Source organism: Phocoena sinus, chromosome 7, assembly GCF_008692025.1.
Source record: "Phocoena sinus isolate mPhoSin1 chromosome 7, mPhoSin1.pri, whole genome shotgun sequence".
Taxonomy (NCBI): Eukaryota; Metazoa; Chordata; class Mammalia; order Artiodactyla; family Phocoenidae; genus Phocoena; species Phocoena sinus.
In genome coordinates this window covers 88,138,077-88,158,139 of record NC_045769.1, presented here as the reverse complement: position 1 = coordinate 88,158,139, position 20,063 = coordinate 88,138,077, and the positions used below count along the sequence as shown (strand labels likewise).

Genomic DNA, 20,063 nt, shown 5'->3' with positions numbered 1-20,063 from the left:
GTGGAGAAGTAGGAAAGAAGCATGAGAATCCAGTAACACTTGGGACTGAGAATCAGGACCATTCTAATATGGTGGCAAACCTGAACTTGTTGGAAATGCTCATAGTACTGGCAGAATTAGAGGCAGAGGATTTCAGTCAGGCACCAAATATCTGTAATGTTCTTGGTACGATGCAGAGCAACAACACTGAAAAAAATACAGCGTCTGACTTTAAGGATCCTACAATTTGGCAGAAGGCACATGCAACTCAAATAGATAACAGAGAACAAAAGAAGTCAGGATATGATTATCTGCCAAAATATAATAGGAACAGTAAAGGAAGTCAGAGCAGAGAGGGGGCAATGGGAACTTGCTTAGCAATAGCAAAGAGCACAGCACAATATCCTACTCTTGGTAATTTCAGATCATGTTGAAAAAATTGTACCAATAAATGAAATAATGTTACTCTCCAGTGAACCTCTTTCTAAAGCAGAAGTACAGAGTCTCAGTTTTGTTCTCCATTTTCAATCCTACCAGCTTGGATTTTAAAATAATAAGATACTGAAAATGATATTAATTTAATATGCAGCAGAAACTCTGCTCAACCCTCAAATCAGAGGAGCAAAACTCCTAGAAGTGATTGACATCTCGGGTCACAGTCACGGATATTCCCAGATCAGTCAAGTTTTCTATGCAAATCAAGGGGGAAGGGAGAGAAAGTCTGAATCAGAGAGAACTTGTCCTATTTACAAGATGTTGAAGCTGCCCACCTCCACCTGACAGTTACCATGCATACCCTGAGCAGTTTTTCACATCTCATTATTTTTCGAGAGAAGACACACAGATATACATTTTTTTTTAAAAGTAAAAATTCTCATGTTTCAATTGGAAACTGATTCAAAACACTCCAAAACATTGTTCAGGCCCAACAACATATGTCTGTGGGTTGAATTTGGTTGGCAGTCTGCCGGTTTTCCACCTCTTCTTGAATTTATAGCTGTTCCTAAGAAAACAGGAGCAGGGTGTAATGATTAGAGAGAACTAGAATCCTCCAACTAACTTCTGTACACACAATAAATCGTAATAAGTGTTTAGAGACTGACTAGCACATTGCTTTATGAAAAACCTCCATTTATCTGCAACTTTTTCATTTAGGTCCTTGTTTTGTTTGTCTGCCTTTCATGACTAGGCTCAGTTTCCTTACTTGGAAGAACAAACTCTTCTGCTACCAACCCTCTTCAAAGCATTTTTTTAAACATTAAGATATGTCTCCAAAAGGTTAACTTTTCTAAATAATAGCAAGTATAGTAATCCTTAGTTTCCCTGATTTTCACAAAATCACAAGATATTGGATTCCGACCAGAACATCTACACTTTTAAAGGATGAATTGTTGTAGGGGAAATAAAAGAGAGTTTAGTATGTCTTAAACGGTGATAATAATAGTAACAACAATTTAAACATATGTGCACACATGCATACACACACATGTGTGAAATTCACAGTGCATAGAATGAGGAAATGTAGCCCAAGTGTGGTTGTATAACCCATTTTATCATATGTGTTATCTATTAATAGATGATTATAAGTTCCAGAAGTGGTCATGACAATGGATATAAATGATATGGGAGGACAGACAGAAGAAGAATTACTGTTCAATAATTTTTTAATTAAGAAGGTAATCCTGATAGACATTTAAAAACTCTAACATTTATGAATTCCTTTTTTACTTCAATGTGTCCAAGCCAAAATCCTATAGTTTGCTTTATGAGGAGCCTAAATTAAGATAGAAATTTAGCTACATTACTTCAAATTACAGTAACACTCAATTAACTGGAACCTAGTTCGATAATGCATATAACCATCTCTACCTCCTACCTCCTGGGGAGAGGCCTCTGAACTCTACTTTGAGGAAAGAGAAGCAAAATAGGACTTATTTAAGTGGGAAAATATCCCCCAAACAAACCCTGGGTTGAGGTTCCTAATAATACAGCTGAAGCTCTTCAAGAGACTATAGCATCATAAGAGCCTTTAGTTAACCAGTCTAGAAAGGACACAATTTAAGATGTATAATATACAGAACATATTGAAGTATCTTCAAAGACTAGGATTGGAAAAACTCAGTCAGAAACTTTTAATTTAAATAATGTGGACTGCTAAATATTTTTTTTTTGCTATTTTGACATTCTTGGCTTCATGAAAGAAAGCCTCACTTGCACAAAATTTCAGATTAAATTTGAAAACAACAATATTTTGTGGAATCTGTTTTGTTCTCACACTAAACACCCTTTGATATTTAACAAGCAAGAGAACAGTTTTCCAAGTGTTCAAATTGACATTGTTTTACTCACACTTACTATGTTCATGATATAAACATTAAAAAAACAAACAAACCAAAAAAAACAACTTGCTGAAAGTTCTGCAATAGACCTAGATCGTTTGTGGTATGATACTACTGGGTTTTTCATTTATGTAAAATAATTCATTTTGCAACAGTAGTTAGGACTGGATGTATGTTCTGGATAGCTAAACATCATATTTTAATTAATCTCATAATAGGATACTCATAGTATTACTTTCACGTACCTATGTGTCTGTGTGTCAATTTTTATACTACCTACTTAGCTACCTGCTCACTTCTCTCCTCACTGTTCTCAACTGCGATCCACACCACTCCCCCAAACCACCAACATATTCCAAAGTGAGGTTTACTTCCAGAAAACTTAATTAGAGCAAAAATATTAACAAATATGAACCTAGTATCAATGGGCTTTAAAAATAAGACACTGTAGTAATTGGTAACATTTTTAGGACAATGCAGATACGAAATAAAAAATAACTTTATATAATTCTATAGACTTGTTTCTCATCAAAGTTCAGTGTGCATTTGAATCACCAAGGGTGATGGCCAAACATGTCCTTTCTCAGGCTCCTCCTCAGTCTTGCTGAATGGAAATATCTTGGGAAGGTGCAGCTAAATCTGCATGTTTATGAAGCTACTCACACTGACCCTTGAGAATCATTGCTCTATAGCTGTCTTCTTCCTCACTTCTAGAGATACCTTTTCATTTTCAACTGAAGTTGAGTTATTTGTGACCCTAACTCCCAGGAGAAATCTTAGCTTAATGCAGGTGATTTTTAACTAATTCCAGTGAAATGGAGTTCTGTGAGTTCAATAATAAATTATAACAAGTGATTATGGCTTTTAGTCTGCACTTGTGATACACAAATCAAGTGTGTTGCCCCCTTATTTACAAGTCCCAGTGCCTCAGCGAGTCCTTCCTCATTAGGCATTTGTCTTGTCCCTGACCATAGCTTCCTCTATTGGAAACCTGGTCATTCATTGCCTCATTCTCTTGCTAGGATGAAAGTCCTACCTCTCTACTGAGAGTCTCCCATGTGGGTAACTGAGCTAGCTCTGAACAAATACCCAGTGTTCAGAACTCTGACAGTAACAAACCTCCTGGTTGATAACAATCTGCAAATCTGAACTTCTGAGTATCGCTCCTCTCAGAATGGTTGTTTCTTCCCACCTGTTAGATAAATCTTTCTATTCAACTTGGATACCCAGTTGCCAGTATTTACCAAGACTGTAACCAGATATTTATGTAATTATTAGACAAAACTGCACCTACTGTCAATATTTGTGGATAGGAAAGCTCTCCAGTATCTGTTCACTCCAGATGGAGGGCCAGATCCTGGTCCTTTTTCACCTAGATAAATCACGAGAGATGACAAGTCCTTCTAATTAAAAAAAATACACACACACACACACACACATACGAATTATTTATATAGAAAGAACGTTATCCTGCCTCACACCAAACACAATTATTTCCAGAAGGATCACAGTTCTAGAAAAAAGTTTAGGGACTTCCCTGATGGCGCAGTGGTTAAGAATCTGCCTGCCAATGCAGGGGACGTGGGTTCGAGCCCTGGTCTGGGAAGATCCCACATGCCACGGAGTAACTAAGCCCGTGCACCACAACTACTGAGCCTGCTTTCTAGAACCCGCGAGCCACATTGAGCCCACACGCTGCACCTACTGAATCCTGCGCACCTAGAGCCCGTGCTCCGCAACAAGAGAAGCCACCGCAATGAGAAGCCTGCCCACTGCAGCGAAGAGTAGCCCCCGCTTGCCACAACTAGAGAAAGCCCACGCACAGCAACAAAGACCCAATGCAGCCAAAAATAAATATAAAATAAATAAATAAATCTTTTTAAAAAAAGTTTAAATAACAAAACTCTTTAGAGGAAAATATATGAATAGTCTTTGTAGCTTTGGATTAGGCAAGAATTTCTTAAGAGGACAAAAAAAGCACTAATCGTAAAAGGAGATAAATGATAAATTGGATATATTAAAGCTAAGAACCTCTACTAATGAACATACTACAGTAAGAAAGTAAAAAGCAACTTACAAATGAAAAAAAGGATCATTATTGCAACATATATATTAAAAGGAAACTTGTATCCAGAATATAAAAACAACTCCTACAAATCAGTAAGAAAAGCACAAACACCCTAATAGAAGAATTAGCAAAAGTTTTGCACAGGTGCATCCAAAGAATATCACACAGCAATCAGCTACACAAATGAAAATTTGAGTGAAATAAGCCCAGCAATTAAAAAGTATATACTCTAAGTTTCCTTTTATATAAAGATCAAAAGTAGGCAAAACTAAGAAGACAGAATGTTGATTATCCTTGGTGGGGTGAGGTGGGTAGTGACCGGAAGGGAGCTTCAGAGGGCTTCTGGAGTGCTGATGATGTTGAGTTTCTTGATTTGGGTGTGGTTACAGGAGTGTGCATTCAGTTTGTGACAATTCATTGAACTTATATGCAAGCACAATCGTATACATACACACACATAAACACAAAAACTATTTAAAATGTATTTTATGCATATATAATTGAGCAAGAGAGAAACGAATTTTTAAATGCATTTTAAAAGATATGCTGAAATGTTTTATCTTAATGGTGCTGTCATTGTCACAACAGTGGACTATATTACTGTCCCATTCTCAGACAGGTCCCTTTGGCACTGAAATATAATTCAGTCAATTCAGAGTTTGAAGACATGAGCATTAGGGAAAGACTAATTGGATACAGTAACAAATTTGCTAAATAAAACAAATGTCATCCACATTTTCCTACTGTCAATTACTGACTCCCGTTAATTACTGTCAAACACTACGCAATATGCAGCTTCCTCATATTTTAACTTGGGCAGGCCAAGATGGAGATGGAGGGAACCTGGTGTATTGCAATCAATGTGTGATTAGATTTAATCTGCTTGGTAAAAGGGCTTTGCAACTGAGTCATGTACTTTAGGAAATAAATACTATAGAACATGAAATTGGAGGAAACAAGCAGTCGCAAGTTGAAATGTATATTTGTGCACTTGATACTCTTCCAACAAAGATCAGAGAATGAGCCCTGTCCCAGAGGGTGAGACTGCTTGTTTTGCCAGTGTTTTTTAATTCTGTGGCTGCCGAACAACTTCTTCTACAGCTGATGTTTTCTCCTTAAGTGACATTTCATCATCCAGTGCCCTAAGATAGTCACCCTGTTTTCCCTTAATTGATACTTGTATGCAAGAGGCGGAAAATGGCTCAGCGTTTCTTGCTAGATTAGTTCAAAACTGACAGAGGAAACAGAGAAGAGATTGCACTACTTATGCCTCTTATGGTTCTCCTGTGTATCTAAGGAGATTGCCATTTCATAAAATTTCTTATGCTGCCTGAACATAATTACAATAATGCAGGCGTTTTGTTCCTATTTGCTTTTCTATTTTTTACTGCTTACCTGATCACCAGAGGGAAATTCAGAAGCAGTTTCACTAATCTTAACTTTATTTTCTTTTATGCCCTTAATAAGATGTAATTGTACCCTTAGACCTCCCTTCCGTAAATGCTTCATTTTGTCATTCCGGTGAAGCCTTTACCTTTCTCTTTATTTGATTGGTAACAAGAAGCATTAAACATGTACCTGGAAGTTCAAAGTGAGGTTCCTGAAGTTTTTCCCCCAGGTCATGGGGTGCTCTTTTCATAAGATTAGTGTTTACAAATAGATGCTGTGATATTTATTCTAATTTAAAGTTAATTAAGAAGCATCCCATGAGAATGCTCCTGTTCATTGTGCAGCCTCAGTGGCTGGAGATCCATTCTTCTGGGTCCTTTCCACCAAGTCTTTTGGGAAGGGATTATGCCTTAAACAAAGTCATCAACATTTCCAGGGATCTATAAGAGCCCCTTTTTTTTTTTAAGATTTTATTTTAGAATTTATTTTATTTTATTTTTTATTTTTTGGCTGCGTTGGGTCTTTCTTGCTGCACGTGGGCTTTCTTTAGTTGCGGTGAGCGGGGGCTACTCTTCGTGTAGTGCGCAGGCTTCTCATTGCGGTGGCTTGTTGAGGAGCACAGGCTCTAGGCACGCGGGCTTCAGTAGTTGCAGCATGTGGGCTCAGTAGTTGCAGCACACGGGCCGTAGAGCACAGGCCCAGTAGTTGTTGCTCATGGGCTCTAGAGCGCAGGCTCAGTAGTTGTGGAGCATGGGCTTCGTTGCTCCACGGCATGTGGGATCTCCCTGGACCAGGGATCAAACCCATGTCCCCTGCACTGGCAGGCAGATTCTCAACCACTGTGCCACCCAAGAGCCCACTTTTTTTAATAGAGCTGCAAGTTTCTCCTAATCCGGCCCTAATCAACTATCTCTCCCTAGGTTTCCCAACTAGCCACCCCCACTCTATCATTTATTGTGGATGTTCACTTTGCTTTTCCTGAAATCTTGTGATCTCAGCTTGCACTGCCCTTGATATCCCTTCTCTGCCTTTTGGATCCTATTTATCATACAACATCAAGTTCAATGTCACCTTCACCTGGAAATTGCCCTCAGTCCCATTCTCCATTGCACTCTTATCAGACTTCATTGTAAGCAAGCATGCTTATGTCTAACTCTACCCCAGAATTCTTAACAATTTTTGTAGAAACTGTGGGACCTAGCAAGTCAGTTTCTCAGGGTAGAGGCTCAATAATTATTTGAAATATAAAACCAGTTGCTTTGCTCCCAGTAGGTTGGAGACTAATGGGCTAAGGTGCTCAGGGGATGAGAGGAAGCAACAAGATACCAAGGTGGCCTACCATACAGTTTTGGTCAGTACTTATTCTACTTAAAACATATTTTATATTTTACTTGTCATTTTTACCATTTAGGACACCCATATGCAATGACAATAACTGTATTACAATTTATCCATGCAGATGATCTGCCAGACTTTGTCAGTAAATGCAGTCTATCACCCAGATTTCCTGATATATGTTAACTAAATGCAAAGCCTTATTATCACATTTCCTATATATAATACCTGCCAAAGTCAAAGACAGTGTTACCCAATGGGGTGGCTATGGTCAAATTCCTTTACTGTGATCTTCCTTTCTCATTATATTTGACATTTTTGAAACTGAATTTTATTGTACTCTCTCCACTTCTGAAAGTGGTCTGGGAAATTAGACTTAATAGAGATGTAGAAGCCACAAGGAAAAAAGAAAAGGAGAGTGAACCGGGAAGAAAGTGAAATTAAAATGTTATTTTGGTAAATGGATGCTCTGGTGGAGACGGCAAACAATTGCAATGCAAGTTAATTACTGACCTGTCAGGCAAGTGTAGCACAGAGGTTGTGCCACACGTTACTGGAGCTACCACTGCCACAAGTCATTTCCACAGGGGAACAAACAGACCGTGCTCTACCACAGATGAGTAGAAGACCTTTCCAGGGGACAGAAATGAGTTTCCGATATCATATTCATTTGTGGAGTTTCCACACACTCTTACTAGACCTGGAGAAGCAACTCATCTTACACATTCCGGAAAGGGAATGGGGTCATATTGCCACAGAGGGTTCCTGTGTGTTAAGGCAGAGAGGACCTTGGTGGTGACCAGACAGCTCACTGCCACACAGTGAAAACCCAGGCTAAGACCCATGGAATGGGAAAACACTGGGGCACACTCAGTGCTTATCTCTGAGACAGTTCTCCTCACAAAGTCTTTAGTGAGAATCCATGTCAGGCAAGAGAGTCCTTCTATTCAGAGAAAAAAATGTTAAGCACCTGAAGAAAGCTGAAACTCCAGGGAGATGTTCTCTATTGTTAGAACACAGAGCCCTGCTAAATTGCAAGGTGGTCAAAAATGCGGTCATTTTTTAAAAATAAGAAATAAAGAAAAGGGTTATCTGAAATGGAAATATGGTATTCATATTTTTTAAAATTTTATATGATTTTCCAAGTATACTTTAATGTTGGCCTCAAAAGGTATGAAAAGCATTGCTTCTTTGCAGCCTCTAACTTATGAAATATCCATCATTCATTGGCCCTTAGAACCACTGGGCAGAGCAAGTTATACATATTCTTTTTAACATAAGAACTAAATTAGGTCAAAGACATTCCTACTGATAATGCTTTCCTAAGCTATGTACTCTGGCATTACCTAGGTTCTATATTTGTTTTCCATTTCTATATTCTGCAAATATTTATTCAGTCTTTATTGTTTTGTCAGAAAGCACAGGGACATTTATAAATGATTAAATAGAAAGACTTACATGATCTATACTTAATATGGATGCACTTTGATCATTTTATCTACCTGATCTCTGTCAGATTTCCTTTGGAATTCTTGTTACCTTGTTTTTCCAGACACAGTTGCCACTTGACTTGGCGGTCTATGACTAAAGCAAGGATGTTTGGAGATGCAGGCCTTGAGCTCTGTCCTGGGACTACTTTGAACAGGTTGTGGCACCTTGGGGAAGAGTCTGTATCCTTGAACTTCAATTTTCTCTGCTCTGTAGCATGTAGATAATATCATAGTGCCTATTCAGTTTCTACTAACTCAAATAATTCTTAATATATTTTTATTTTAATGTTGCTGATGGGAAAAAGGTGTCAAAAATACACTTTCTACCTCAAAAGGGCAAGCTGCTGAGCCTTAGTGTAATTAACAGAGTGCAACAAATAATTGACAGAGCAGCTTTGAAATTTATGATTAGATGAAATATCACATTCATTCCTATTTGGGTATTTGCAGTGTGAGTGGGAGAATCAGGCCCAGAATATCACTGAGCCAAGTCTGTTGAGCAGAGCCAAAGTTTGTGTGGCTCTTATGAAGTGCATTCTCATCACTGTTTCCTGTTTTTAAAACAGTATTGAAAGTGGAACTAGTGTAACATCACAAGCTATTCTTGCTGTTCTCTTGGTACATACAAAATCAGGAAGTCTACAGAAATTGTGAAGCCAGTCTTAAGTGATTTACATTTCAACTTCTAACTCAGGGATATTTATTTGGAGAGTTTTGTAAAAATCAAATGGATATTTTAAACACATGCAAAATGAACGAATGTGTTGTCATTAGTCATTCACCATGCTTCTGTGTGCCTCCTGTAAGAATATAAATGCATATGTCATCAATGTTTTTTCTAGTAGAATTTGGTAACAATGGTGATGATGATGATGATTAGATGATATGTTATGAAAGAACAAGAGAAATACGGAATAAGCATGTAGATCACATGAAACTTAATATGACTTATAGTTAACAAAATGTTACGAAGTTGCATAAAATAAGCATACAAAAGTATTATTGATTTTACAAGTCCTCTACCAAATCTAGAAAGTTAAGGGTCAATGAGAAATGAAAATACAGGTGGAACAACAGAATATGATTTCAAAACCCTGTGTATATTCTTGGAATAATAACTCAGAAAGACTCACAGATTAGAACTCTTCATTGCCTTTCTGAGTATATTCTGAAATTGATACTTAGGTTCCTGGAATTATATTCACTCCCTGATGCTGGGAGCAAGTTATGATGGACCCTGGGGTTTGAGGGTTTCTCTCTTTTTTAAAAAAATATTTATTTATTTATTTAGCTGTCCGGGTCTTAGTTGCAGCATGCAGGATCTTTAGTTGAGGCGTACAAACTCTTAGTTGCGGCATGTGGGATCTAGTTGCCTGACCAGGGATCGAACCCAGGCCCCCTGTGTTGGGTGTGCAGAAACCCTTGAGGGTTTCTTTTGACTCAGGGTTGGGAAGACTTTATATTGGAGTTTATTCCCCTAGAACCTTCTTTCATAAAGACTCAAAAACTAGAGCACCCTGGCAGGGCCATCACGTCCCACAACTCCAAGAGGCACCCTTTACTAGAATGCAATGCTAATATCCTATCCCTAGTCACAAATGCTACCTGCCTCTACTTTTACTTAAGATCACACACAAAGTAGAGTAATCAAAGGTTTTCTACTGTAAGATATTTTCCTACATAGCCGGAGGAGATTCCAGTATGAGATTCAGGTAAATGATTCCCTGAGAGTTCATGGGAAGTCTGACTAATCATTTATGACAGTGTGTTAATTAGTTTAATCATTCCTCTCCCATATATACATCTAAGTGATTCACTGAGCAGATGGATGTAAGTAAAAAGATGTATGTAAGGAAGAATGGATGATGGAATTTCAGATATGTTGACCCTGTAGATGAGATGGGGCCTAAGTAGGTGCTGCAGTGGGGGGCTTTAGCAGCCAAAACGTGAAAAGGATCATAGTGTGCACTGTGGAAGAAAACATGAGTATTAGGATGCAGGTGAGGAGAAAATGGGAAAGTTGGAGTGTAAAGAGAATGAACTGTAAGTGGGGTCCGAATACAACTTGCAAAATTGGCCTAAAACAGCCTTATCCACCAGCTATGAGAGGTTTCTAACAGGATGAATAAGACTAAATCATCTCTGAACCCACAAGTACGGCAGTTAGAAGTTTCACAGCCACCAACACAGCTGTCATTTCTGGCCATTAGATTTCCTTCCTCCTCTGTCCTCCCTCCTTCCTCAGTTCCTGCTTGGGGTGAGGGGGTCCTGCTTCCTTCTGTTTTGCACTCAACTCATCCATACAAGACATTTGTGTATTATGCCAAGGAAAGCCCTCTTCCCAAATTGTCTCCCTCAGAGTGTCTAGAATACCGGCCTCTTACAGCACTGGTGGGCTTAGAAGGGATTAGGCTCTCAGTTAACCCTTCAGCCCGATAAGAGGATAGAAAGATGATCAAATTCACCCACACTGAGGCTAAATGCCATTTTCTTCATGAAACCCAATGCTTACCTTTTCCTTGAATTTCCTTGGTACTATAGTTTTTCTTCATGACATATTTCTGTATCTACTCTATAATATCACAGTTATTTGCATACCTCTGCACTGCTGAGCCCTTTGCCCGAAATGCCCAACCTGCCCTGACTTAGCTCCAGCGTCAGCTGATCTTTTGTGGACTTTCTCTCTCCACACCTCCCAGTTCTACTGTGGTCTGATGTCATTGCTTCTCTCCCCACCTGGCACCACTCTAGTCTTATTTAATTATTGATTTGTTTCTTTATCACACTCACCAAACTACTGTAAAACAGTTGGTTGAAACAAACAAACAAAAACCAAAAACACAAAAAAGAGTTCTCTCCAGCCTCTAATGTAGTGCCTTGCCACTCAGGAAAATCTCAGTAAATGTTAAACAGATAATTTATTTTCTGTGGGTAGAAAGAGGTTTGTGTCATTTTCTGTATTCTCCTCAGAGCAACGTGGTGCTCTGCAAAATCAAAAACCACCAAATATTTGCAAACATGAGAATAACTATGAATAGTATCAAGTGAATGCCATTGATAGAACAAAATACAAAAAAAGCTGAATAAAGAGAAAAAATTGAGTGCAATAAATAGAGTATCAGTAAAAAGTGAAGATGAGGTCAGTTGGGAAAAGAAGTGATGGCTAGAGGAGTGAGAAAAGAGAAATAACATTAACATTGGTGGGGGAGAGATCAGCTTAAAAGAAAGATCTGAAGGAGGAAGATTTTGAAATTCTTTTCTGTAGACTGTCCTCGAGAAAACAGATGGGAAAGCCAGATAAGAGGCTTTTAAAATTAATCCAGCCTTTTGACAGTAACCCATCACCAGGCAAATTATGGGTTAATTGTCAAATCAATACAAGAGTGCAAATGTTGATTTGACGCTGAAATTTGTTCAGAGTTTGAGAAACAACATGCCGTATAAACGGCACCTGGTGGGGCTGTGTAAATACAGTGGCTTTATGCTCTTGGTCAGAAGAGAGTGGCTTTAGCCCGAATATTTCTCTTACCAGTATTACAAACACACCACCTTAGAGTTTTGAATCTATGAATAATTTGGAAGATCAAGACTTCAATGTACTCCAAGGAGAACCCAAATTTTTTAGAAAAGATTTATTTGTTTAATCATAGATCCCCTCAACCCTCACTCAAATCCTTGGGCATCAGATCATACCAAAGCATTTACATTGTTGCTAAAACTACCTAAAACTACTGAGCTCTGTAAATATGCAGTAATACTTCTTGAGCTCCCAGACTTTTACACAACAGTATCAGAAGTGAAAAGGAGCCTACAGATCATAGCAATCCTTTTAGTTGCCCATGCCCCCTCACTATCAATTTTTTCCAGTGATGAGACAGAGGTCCACGGACTTGTTCAAGGTCACAAAGGTGGCCATTAGAAACAGTGCTGCACTAGAAGTCATCATAGGCTCTTTTTATGCAACCAGTCTGATTATAATGAATCCAAGGCCTCCATTACAATCACGGTACCTAGATTCTCATTCTTTCATTCATCCTTACTTCATCCACTGAAATATACTCTGAAAAAACTCATGCTTTTATTAGTAGCGTCTTTATAAATATAAAAAATCCAGAGATTTGCTTTATTTTGAAATAATTTCTCTTGGCTAAGAAAAATTGAAGACCTCAATAATAAATAATACACAGAATAAAACCAAAAATGTTTATCCTGTACTGGGGTACGTGGAGAAATAACTATTTATATATCATCTGCATGTGATTGCATTTACTTTTTTTTTTTTTTTTTGCGGTACGCGGGCCTCTCACTGTTGTGGCCTCTCCCGTTGCGGAGCACAGGCTCCGGACGCACAGGCTGTGTGACCATGGCTAATGGGCCCAGCTGCTCCGCGGCATGTGGGATCTTCCTGGACCGGGGCACGAACCCGTGTCCCCTGCATCGGCAGGCGGACTCTCAACCACTGGGCCATCAGGGAAGCCCGATTGCATTTACTTTTCAAAACACATTTATATATAAAAAACCCTATCTTATTCTAGTTAGATATAGAGGTAAGATCCCTTATGCATACATTAGTGATCAGATTTGATACATTTTAAAGTCCTTCTTATTAATGTAGCTGTCATCATATTGCCGTGGAATAGCGGGGATAAGATTTCTTTCTTTTATTCAAATTTTTATTTCAAATGTTGTCAAAAGAGCTCTCTTATTCTCAATTAGATAAGTTTTTAAAATATATCACTCATGTATGATTATGAAAATGAATATATTCAAAATAAATTAAAACAAAATAAGTAGCAAAATAAATTGGTTAAGGAATTCTTAATAACTGTCCTGTAAACAGCTTTGTTAGATATAACTGAAGTACAATAAAGTACAAGTGTTTAAAGTGTACAATTTGATCATTTTTAATATATGTATACTGCTATTAAACCATCACCACAATCAAGATAACAAACATATCCATCACCCCCAAAAGCGTCCTTGTATCCAGAGTCCACACTGTCCCTAGGCAATCACTAATCTGTTTTCTCTCATTTTATGTTAGTTTGCATTTTCAAAAATATTATGTAAGTGAAATCGTAAGTACTCAATGAGTACTTTTTTGGTGGGGGGCTTCATTTCTTTTACTCTGCACAATGAATTTACAATTCATCCATGTGGTTGCATGCGTTAGTAATCCATTCATTTTTATTGTTGAGCAATATTTCATTGTGTAGATAAACTAGAATTTGTCTATTTATCTGTTGATGGACATCTGGGTCGGCGGTGGGGGGCGGGCGGATAAAATAAATACTCCTTCACTTCTTGCTGCCCAGTGTCCTTAAGAAAATTGTTAGTCACTCTGATCTTCATTTTTCTCCACTATAAAAATATGAGTTTAATGTCAATATCACAGGAACTTTGTAAGGATTAAACCGGCTCATTGCCTGGCACATAGTAAATACTCAATAAATATTAACTTCTTTTCTCACTCCATATCACTCAGTTGCCTAACTGGTTTCAATTATGAGGAAACACTTTTCCTCCCGTTAAAATGCTTTTATTCTTTTCTAATCCTTTTAGTATCCACTCAACTTGAACATTACCGTGATTCTAGCCCCGTTGTCCGTCCAGTCAGGTAGAGGTACCAAAACAGTTGGCTCCTTAAAATATAATCCTTCTTTTGGATTATATTGGCTTCTATAACTGACTGGTGACATTTTTTTCTAATGTTGTACCCACATGCCTAGGCTAGCTATGAAATGTCTATATGGGTGAGACACAGAGAGGACACTCAGGCTAGAAGAGGGTCTGTTTCTAGAAGCTTTGAAGCTATATTTGCATTGCAAATATCCTATTTAAAAAGAGTAGATGTATTCATTTGAGGAACTCGTGGGGAGGAGCAGCTGAAAAGGATTATGGATTTGGGAAGCAACTAAAAGCCCTCCTGGTCCACCCACCCAATTTATTTCCTTTGTTTTCTTTTTCTGAATTATTGTTTTCTCACAGCCGCTCCTTTAAAATTTGCCCACACTGGATTTTCCTATCTGAATCAGACTCCTTCCATTAAAATAAATATAAATAAATAAATAGTGTCGATGTGCTGATTTTCTGTTTCTTCATAGTCTTCATAAATATTATATCCAACTAAGCTACTAAATCTAGTTCAGTTGGCAGATGGCAGTGGACAAAGGAATTTTAATTTTTCCCTGTGGATATTGCAAGTGGGGGTGGTGACTGGGACTCTGCACCATGCTAACGAGGCCAAGCCGACATATTTGATAGTCAATGGGACCAGCTTGCTTTCCTCCAATTTTACACACTTAAATTTGACCTTATTCACAGGGGTTTTTTGTTCACCAAAAAAGGCTGCTGGTGGTAGTGTCTGGAGGTGGGTTGGGATGGGGTGGGTGATAGATCAAAGACGTTATGAATGAAAAGAGCATATACCCGGAAGATGCAATATCATTTCTATATAAGGGAGACCATATCATATTGCCATTAGGAGTTCCTTAATCGAATTAAGAAACTACACAGAATTTGAGTGTGCTATCTATGAATTGAAATCCTCTGGCACGTATACAGTACCATCAGAATACAGAGGTCCAATTGATAAAAGCACTACAAAGTAACTACCTTCTTCTTCACCACTCAAAGAGGCGGAGACTTTATTTCATTTTTGTACTTTAATGATGTATAAGGATATGCACTCCACCAGGAGTTTTTCATGGAAAAGCATATACTTAGAATAATATAATGCTTTTATATTTCATCAGGATAACATTGTAATATGCAGAAGTCTACAAATTCTGATACCTCTGTGGAAACACTGAATCCCACCCGCCAAGGCACTGGAGCTGTGCAAATGAGAATCAAAAATGCCAACAGCCACCACAGCAGGCTGAGCCAAAGTAAATCCATGATCCTCACCGATGTTGGGAAGGTCACTGAACCTGTAAGTCAAATACCACAAGTTCCCTGATATATAGAATTTTGTAAAAGGAGGGAAAAAAAAGCGAATTAGCCTTGTTTTATTTGTTTTCCTAATGTGCATGAGAAAACTGTTTTTGTAATGCATTTTATCTTGCCTACTTATAGTCATAATTATATCCCCAGTTGCAAGAGAAGAGCTGGGCTTAATCCAGAGTGATAAAGTGGATTTGGAGCTAGACTGAAGAGCACCTTTGACTCATTTTAAGGGCCTCCACTATCATGCTTCAGTGTCGTAAAAATAATGAGGTTATGCTAGCATGTGGTGTTTGTACTTCCAAATACAGTACATCACTTTGAAAAGCCAGAGGCTAAAATTAGCTAAGAATAAACTGAGAAAAAAATCTTTTAAAAAAGTGAAAATCTCTTCCTTAAAATCTCCCAACAATATATGATATTGGAAATTACAATTTGATTTGGAATGAGCTTGAACAGTTGAAATGGTGTGGAGATTTAAGGTTTGGAGAGGAAGCCATTTTGTCTCCATAATGTGTCATTAGGAAGATTTGAAATAAAATAGTTAGAGATGAACTCTACTGCCAGTTGTGTCCCTGCCCCTGCACGCATCCTGAGCCACTGAACACACTGATTGCAATGAGTCTCCTCTGGTTAATTTTCTTCCATAATGGTGGTAACTTGCAGCTGAGGCCATAGGATGTTACAAAATTATTTATGCAATGTTAGCCACTCTTTTGGACCCCGGATCTATTTTGTTTCTCACAGTGAGAGCAAGAGCAAGAAATAGGTTAGCTGGGGACAGGCTGTGAGTCCCAGTCACCCTGCAGTAACATGTGAGCTATTAATTGAGTGTTCTGTTAATATCATAGGGGCCTATGAAATATTCAGCTCCCTAACTGAGTTATTAAATGAGATCAACTTGCTGAGTAGCATGTTACCGATTATATTTATTCGCTGTTTTTCACTCGAATTTCAAGTGCAAAATTAACCCACAACGATCTCAGGAGCCTGAGAAATGTATGGTTTTAATCATCCTTTCTTCAGGTATTATAGACAAATTTAGCATGAGGAAGCCAGTGATTATATTTTGAAAGCGAGAAACATATCCCTAGTTAAGGTACTGAGAGATGCATTTTTTTTCCCTTTATTTTCTCATTTAAAAGTATTATCTGCTGGGAGGCACAACACGGCCAGCCTGACTTGGCGTTGAAACCTGCTAAAACGTTCCTCAACCATGAACTTGAGACAATGGTTAGAGTAAATTATTGGAATCTCTATAATGTATTATCAGTAAGAACTGTACCTTTGGAAAAGTTTAAAAGTTAAGTATATTTAATGATGCCTAACATATTTTATTGGCTGTGTTTAACAAAAGGCACTATGCCGCAGTTGTTTTTGACAAGCATGAAAACATCACAGCATGAGACTGCAAAAGGAATTATGGAGAGAAATTACAAGTGATCCATCTCTCAATGAATTATCCACCTCAATAGCCCGCAGAACTCAGCTACCAATTAACACCTACTTTATTACATGTTGGGATGTACTTAATAACTTTCATGTGTTTATGCACTATTACCTTGACTGATGCCTCTTGTACAATTAGGCATAATTGGCATATCAATATGCAAAAGTTAAAAGGATTAACCCTCTTAAAACTAATGAGCATTTCTGTATCCAGCTGCTAAATGAGACAAAATTAGCATTTTTCACTTTTGGGCAGGATTTTATCATGCAGTTTCTCATTGTTGATATTACCTTGTTACATAACTTTAGTTTGGGCGGTTATATGCTGGACTGCTGGAGAATCAGAGTTTTCCAAAGTTAAATTAGCTATAATTATCCCAGCTTTTGTTTCCGCATTCTTAGCCTCGGCAATATGTATTCCTCGATAAGGAACAAAAATAAAAGTTACTTTTGGTTATGTGTGCTTGGTGCATAATTATATAAAAGGGGTATTTTAGTGAGGATATGTCATTTCACCGAGAAAACTTGGCTCAGAGATACTGTATTGAAAGCTTGCCATGGCACTAATTTTCTTTCTGTCTCAGTTCTTTTCATCTCTTTTTTTCCATGCACAATTTTTTGACTAGATACTGACAGAATGTAAAGTATTTTGGCATATTTATTCAAACAAGCCTGTTAAAGATATCTGCTCAAGCTAAACTAAGAACTTGATTTTTCAGAAGTTGGAGGTTGGGGTAAGGTCAAAGGGGGAGATTTTGAACTTAGGAGAAGTGGGAGGAAATGCACACTAAAAATGTGTGCACAAGTTCACATGTGGTATGGCTTGCTGTAACAGAGATACATTTAATCTGTACAGAAAAAAATTGAGTATTTAGAGACTATATATGTATTATGCATCCTATTTAATATATATGGCATATATATACTACTTGTCACTTGCATATCAATTCTACAAATCTAATATGGACTTATCAGAGTATATAATAACACAAAATTCTGGTATTACACATTTCCATGATTTCACTTATTACAAAAACATGATACAAATATTCTAGGGTCAAATCAATTGTATAATTTTGTCATTAATTCATAAAGACCTCTTAAAATTTTGCTTAATTAAAAATGTTAATATGACTGTGAACTCAGAACACAATATAAAATTCTCCTATACATGTCATAAGAGCCTGTATTCTTGGTATCTTAAATCGAGGAGTATTTTGCAATGCCAATATAAACATTTATTCTACCCTAAGCTGTGCAAACACAGGTGAATTTACTTGTTGAATTAAAAGTTTTGATTGCCTAAGTGCTGCAGGGAAGCATTCCAGTAAAACAGGTATCAATACTCCATTAGTATTTTATTGGTGGCATGCATCATTTTCTTTAAACACCAAACAGTCATTTTTATGTGGTTCATAAAATCAATGCCTTTTCAAAATTCAGAGGCCACTTTGCTTTCTAAGAAATGCTGGAGAGGTGGGAAATTTGGACATCTAATGACATGGTTAGTAAGAAAATTGCGTATCTGTGAGAGCCATCTGGAGACCTTCATTTGGTGGGGAGGGAGCGCTCTTTGGTCTCAGTGATTTGTTGTCTCACCCTGAGCATTGGAGTGAGACCTCTTAAAGGTGGACTTCTGATTTACCTGAATGTGCTAAACACAGAAGCAGAAGGCTTAGTGAACGTAAATGGGGGCAAGTAAAGTGTGCCTCTTTAAGGGCTAAAAAGGCTAATGTGCAATCCAGCAAAGAGCTAATGCAAAAGGTTTAATGTGGCTATGATGTTATTTATAAGAGAGATGCCCAGCCTCCTAGACAGTTTGAAAATAGGTATTAATGAAGAGTTTAAATAGCCCAAGTCAGGAAACTGCAGACATAGGATTTGCAGGCAGGAGTAGTTCCGGCATTTAATACTGGTGTCTTAAGAAGCAACGTGTATGAATATTCACCATTTCCATCTTGTAAACCCTGCAGAAGTGCATCACTCCATTCATAGCCATCATGGACAGGGAAATATTTTTTTTAATTAGTGTTCAGATGAAGACTTAGGTCAAGCCATTCCTAAACATTAACATACAAGACTCCTTGTGCTTCTCTTAACATACAGCGTTCCTTCATTTTTCTTTTTAATATATTATAAGGAAAAAGAGGAAACAATTTTCCTTTGTTTCTTACTTCTGTGATTTTAGGATACTTGCCAAAGTTGTGGCTAGCTAAAAAGGCAGACATAAAAATTGCTACTAAAAATATAAGCCTTCTGTTTAGCAGAGATTTTGAGAAATATTATGAGGCTGTAGGACTTGTCCATGTTTACTTCAAATCAAGCTTATAGATAGGTTTGAGGCTTTGTTTGTATAAATTGTCCTGAAGTGGATCCTGATATTTAATTAAAATGGCACTAAATCACATTGAATTGATAAGACTTGGCATCTCAAACAAAGGTAATTGCCCGTATTGGTTTTATACAAAAATAGCGCTGCTTGGAAAATGTGCAGCCAACACAGACTGTCAACTCCATTTATAGATCAATATGTGAAAATCATTGATCAGGCAGGCATGTATAACAGTAACACTTTGCATTTATTTGTTGTTTTTATACCACATTAAGGCTTACAGGATTATAGGCTTCCTAAATATTTTGACTTCCTCATAAATATATGATCTGTTGAATGTTAATTAAATGAGAGTCTGCAGCCATCTCTAAAATTGTTTTTAGTTTGATGATTTCCTTTTATTGCTGTGGATCGTATGATCTGAAAATGAATTAGTTTCCTTCTGCATAAAGATTATTAAAGCCTTAATGTGTCCTATTTAGTGTAAGATGTGGCTGCCTTTTTGCTTTGAAAAATATAGATACAGACAATTATTTTTCTCTTAGCGAGTGGCTGATCTCTTTTTATTAACTGGGCATTCTCAGAGCTCAGGGTGGAATTATTTCCTGACATAGTTTGCACACTCTGTAGATAACGGGTCTTCTTGATTTTTTCCTGATAGAATTTGTTTTCTTTCTTTTCTTTTTATCTAGCTCTGTAGTACAGGCATCTGATCAAACATTATGTAGAAAATAAAC

General features: G+C 37.5%; 1 protein-coding gene across 5 annotated transcripts in view; it reads left to right on the top strand.

Moving 5' to 3' along the window:
* ARHGAP15 (Rho GTPase activating protein 15) overlaps positions 1–20,063 on the top strand; it is a 623,633-nt gene that overhangs the window by 13,746 nt on the left and 589,824 nt on the right. For 2 of the 5 annotated variants that reach the window (XM_032637027.1, XM_032637032.1), the window contains exon 2: positions 15,356–15,534. In XM_032637027.1, coding sequence (XP_032492918.1) covers positions 15,370–15,534 — 165 coding nt within the window. In that variant the 5' untranslated portion in view covers positions 15,356–15,369. Of the gene's footprint in view, positions 1–7,047; positions 7,127–8,662; positions 8,756–15,355; positions 15,535–20,063 lie in introns of all 5 variants that reach the window. The other 3 variants (XM_032637028.1, XM_032637031.1, XM_032637030.1) reach the window with 3 other exon arrangements.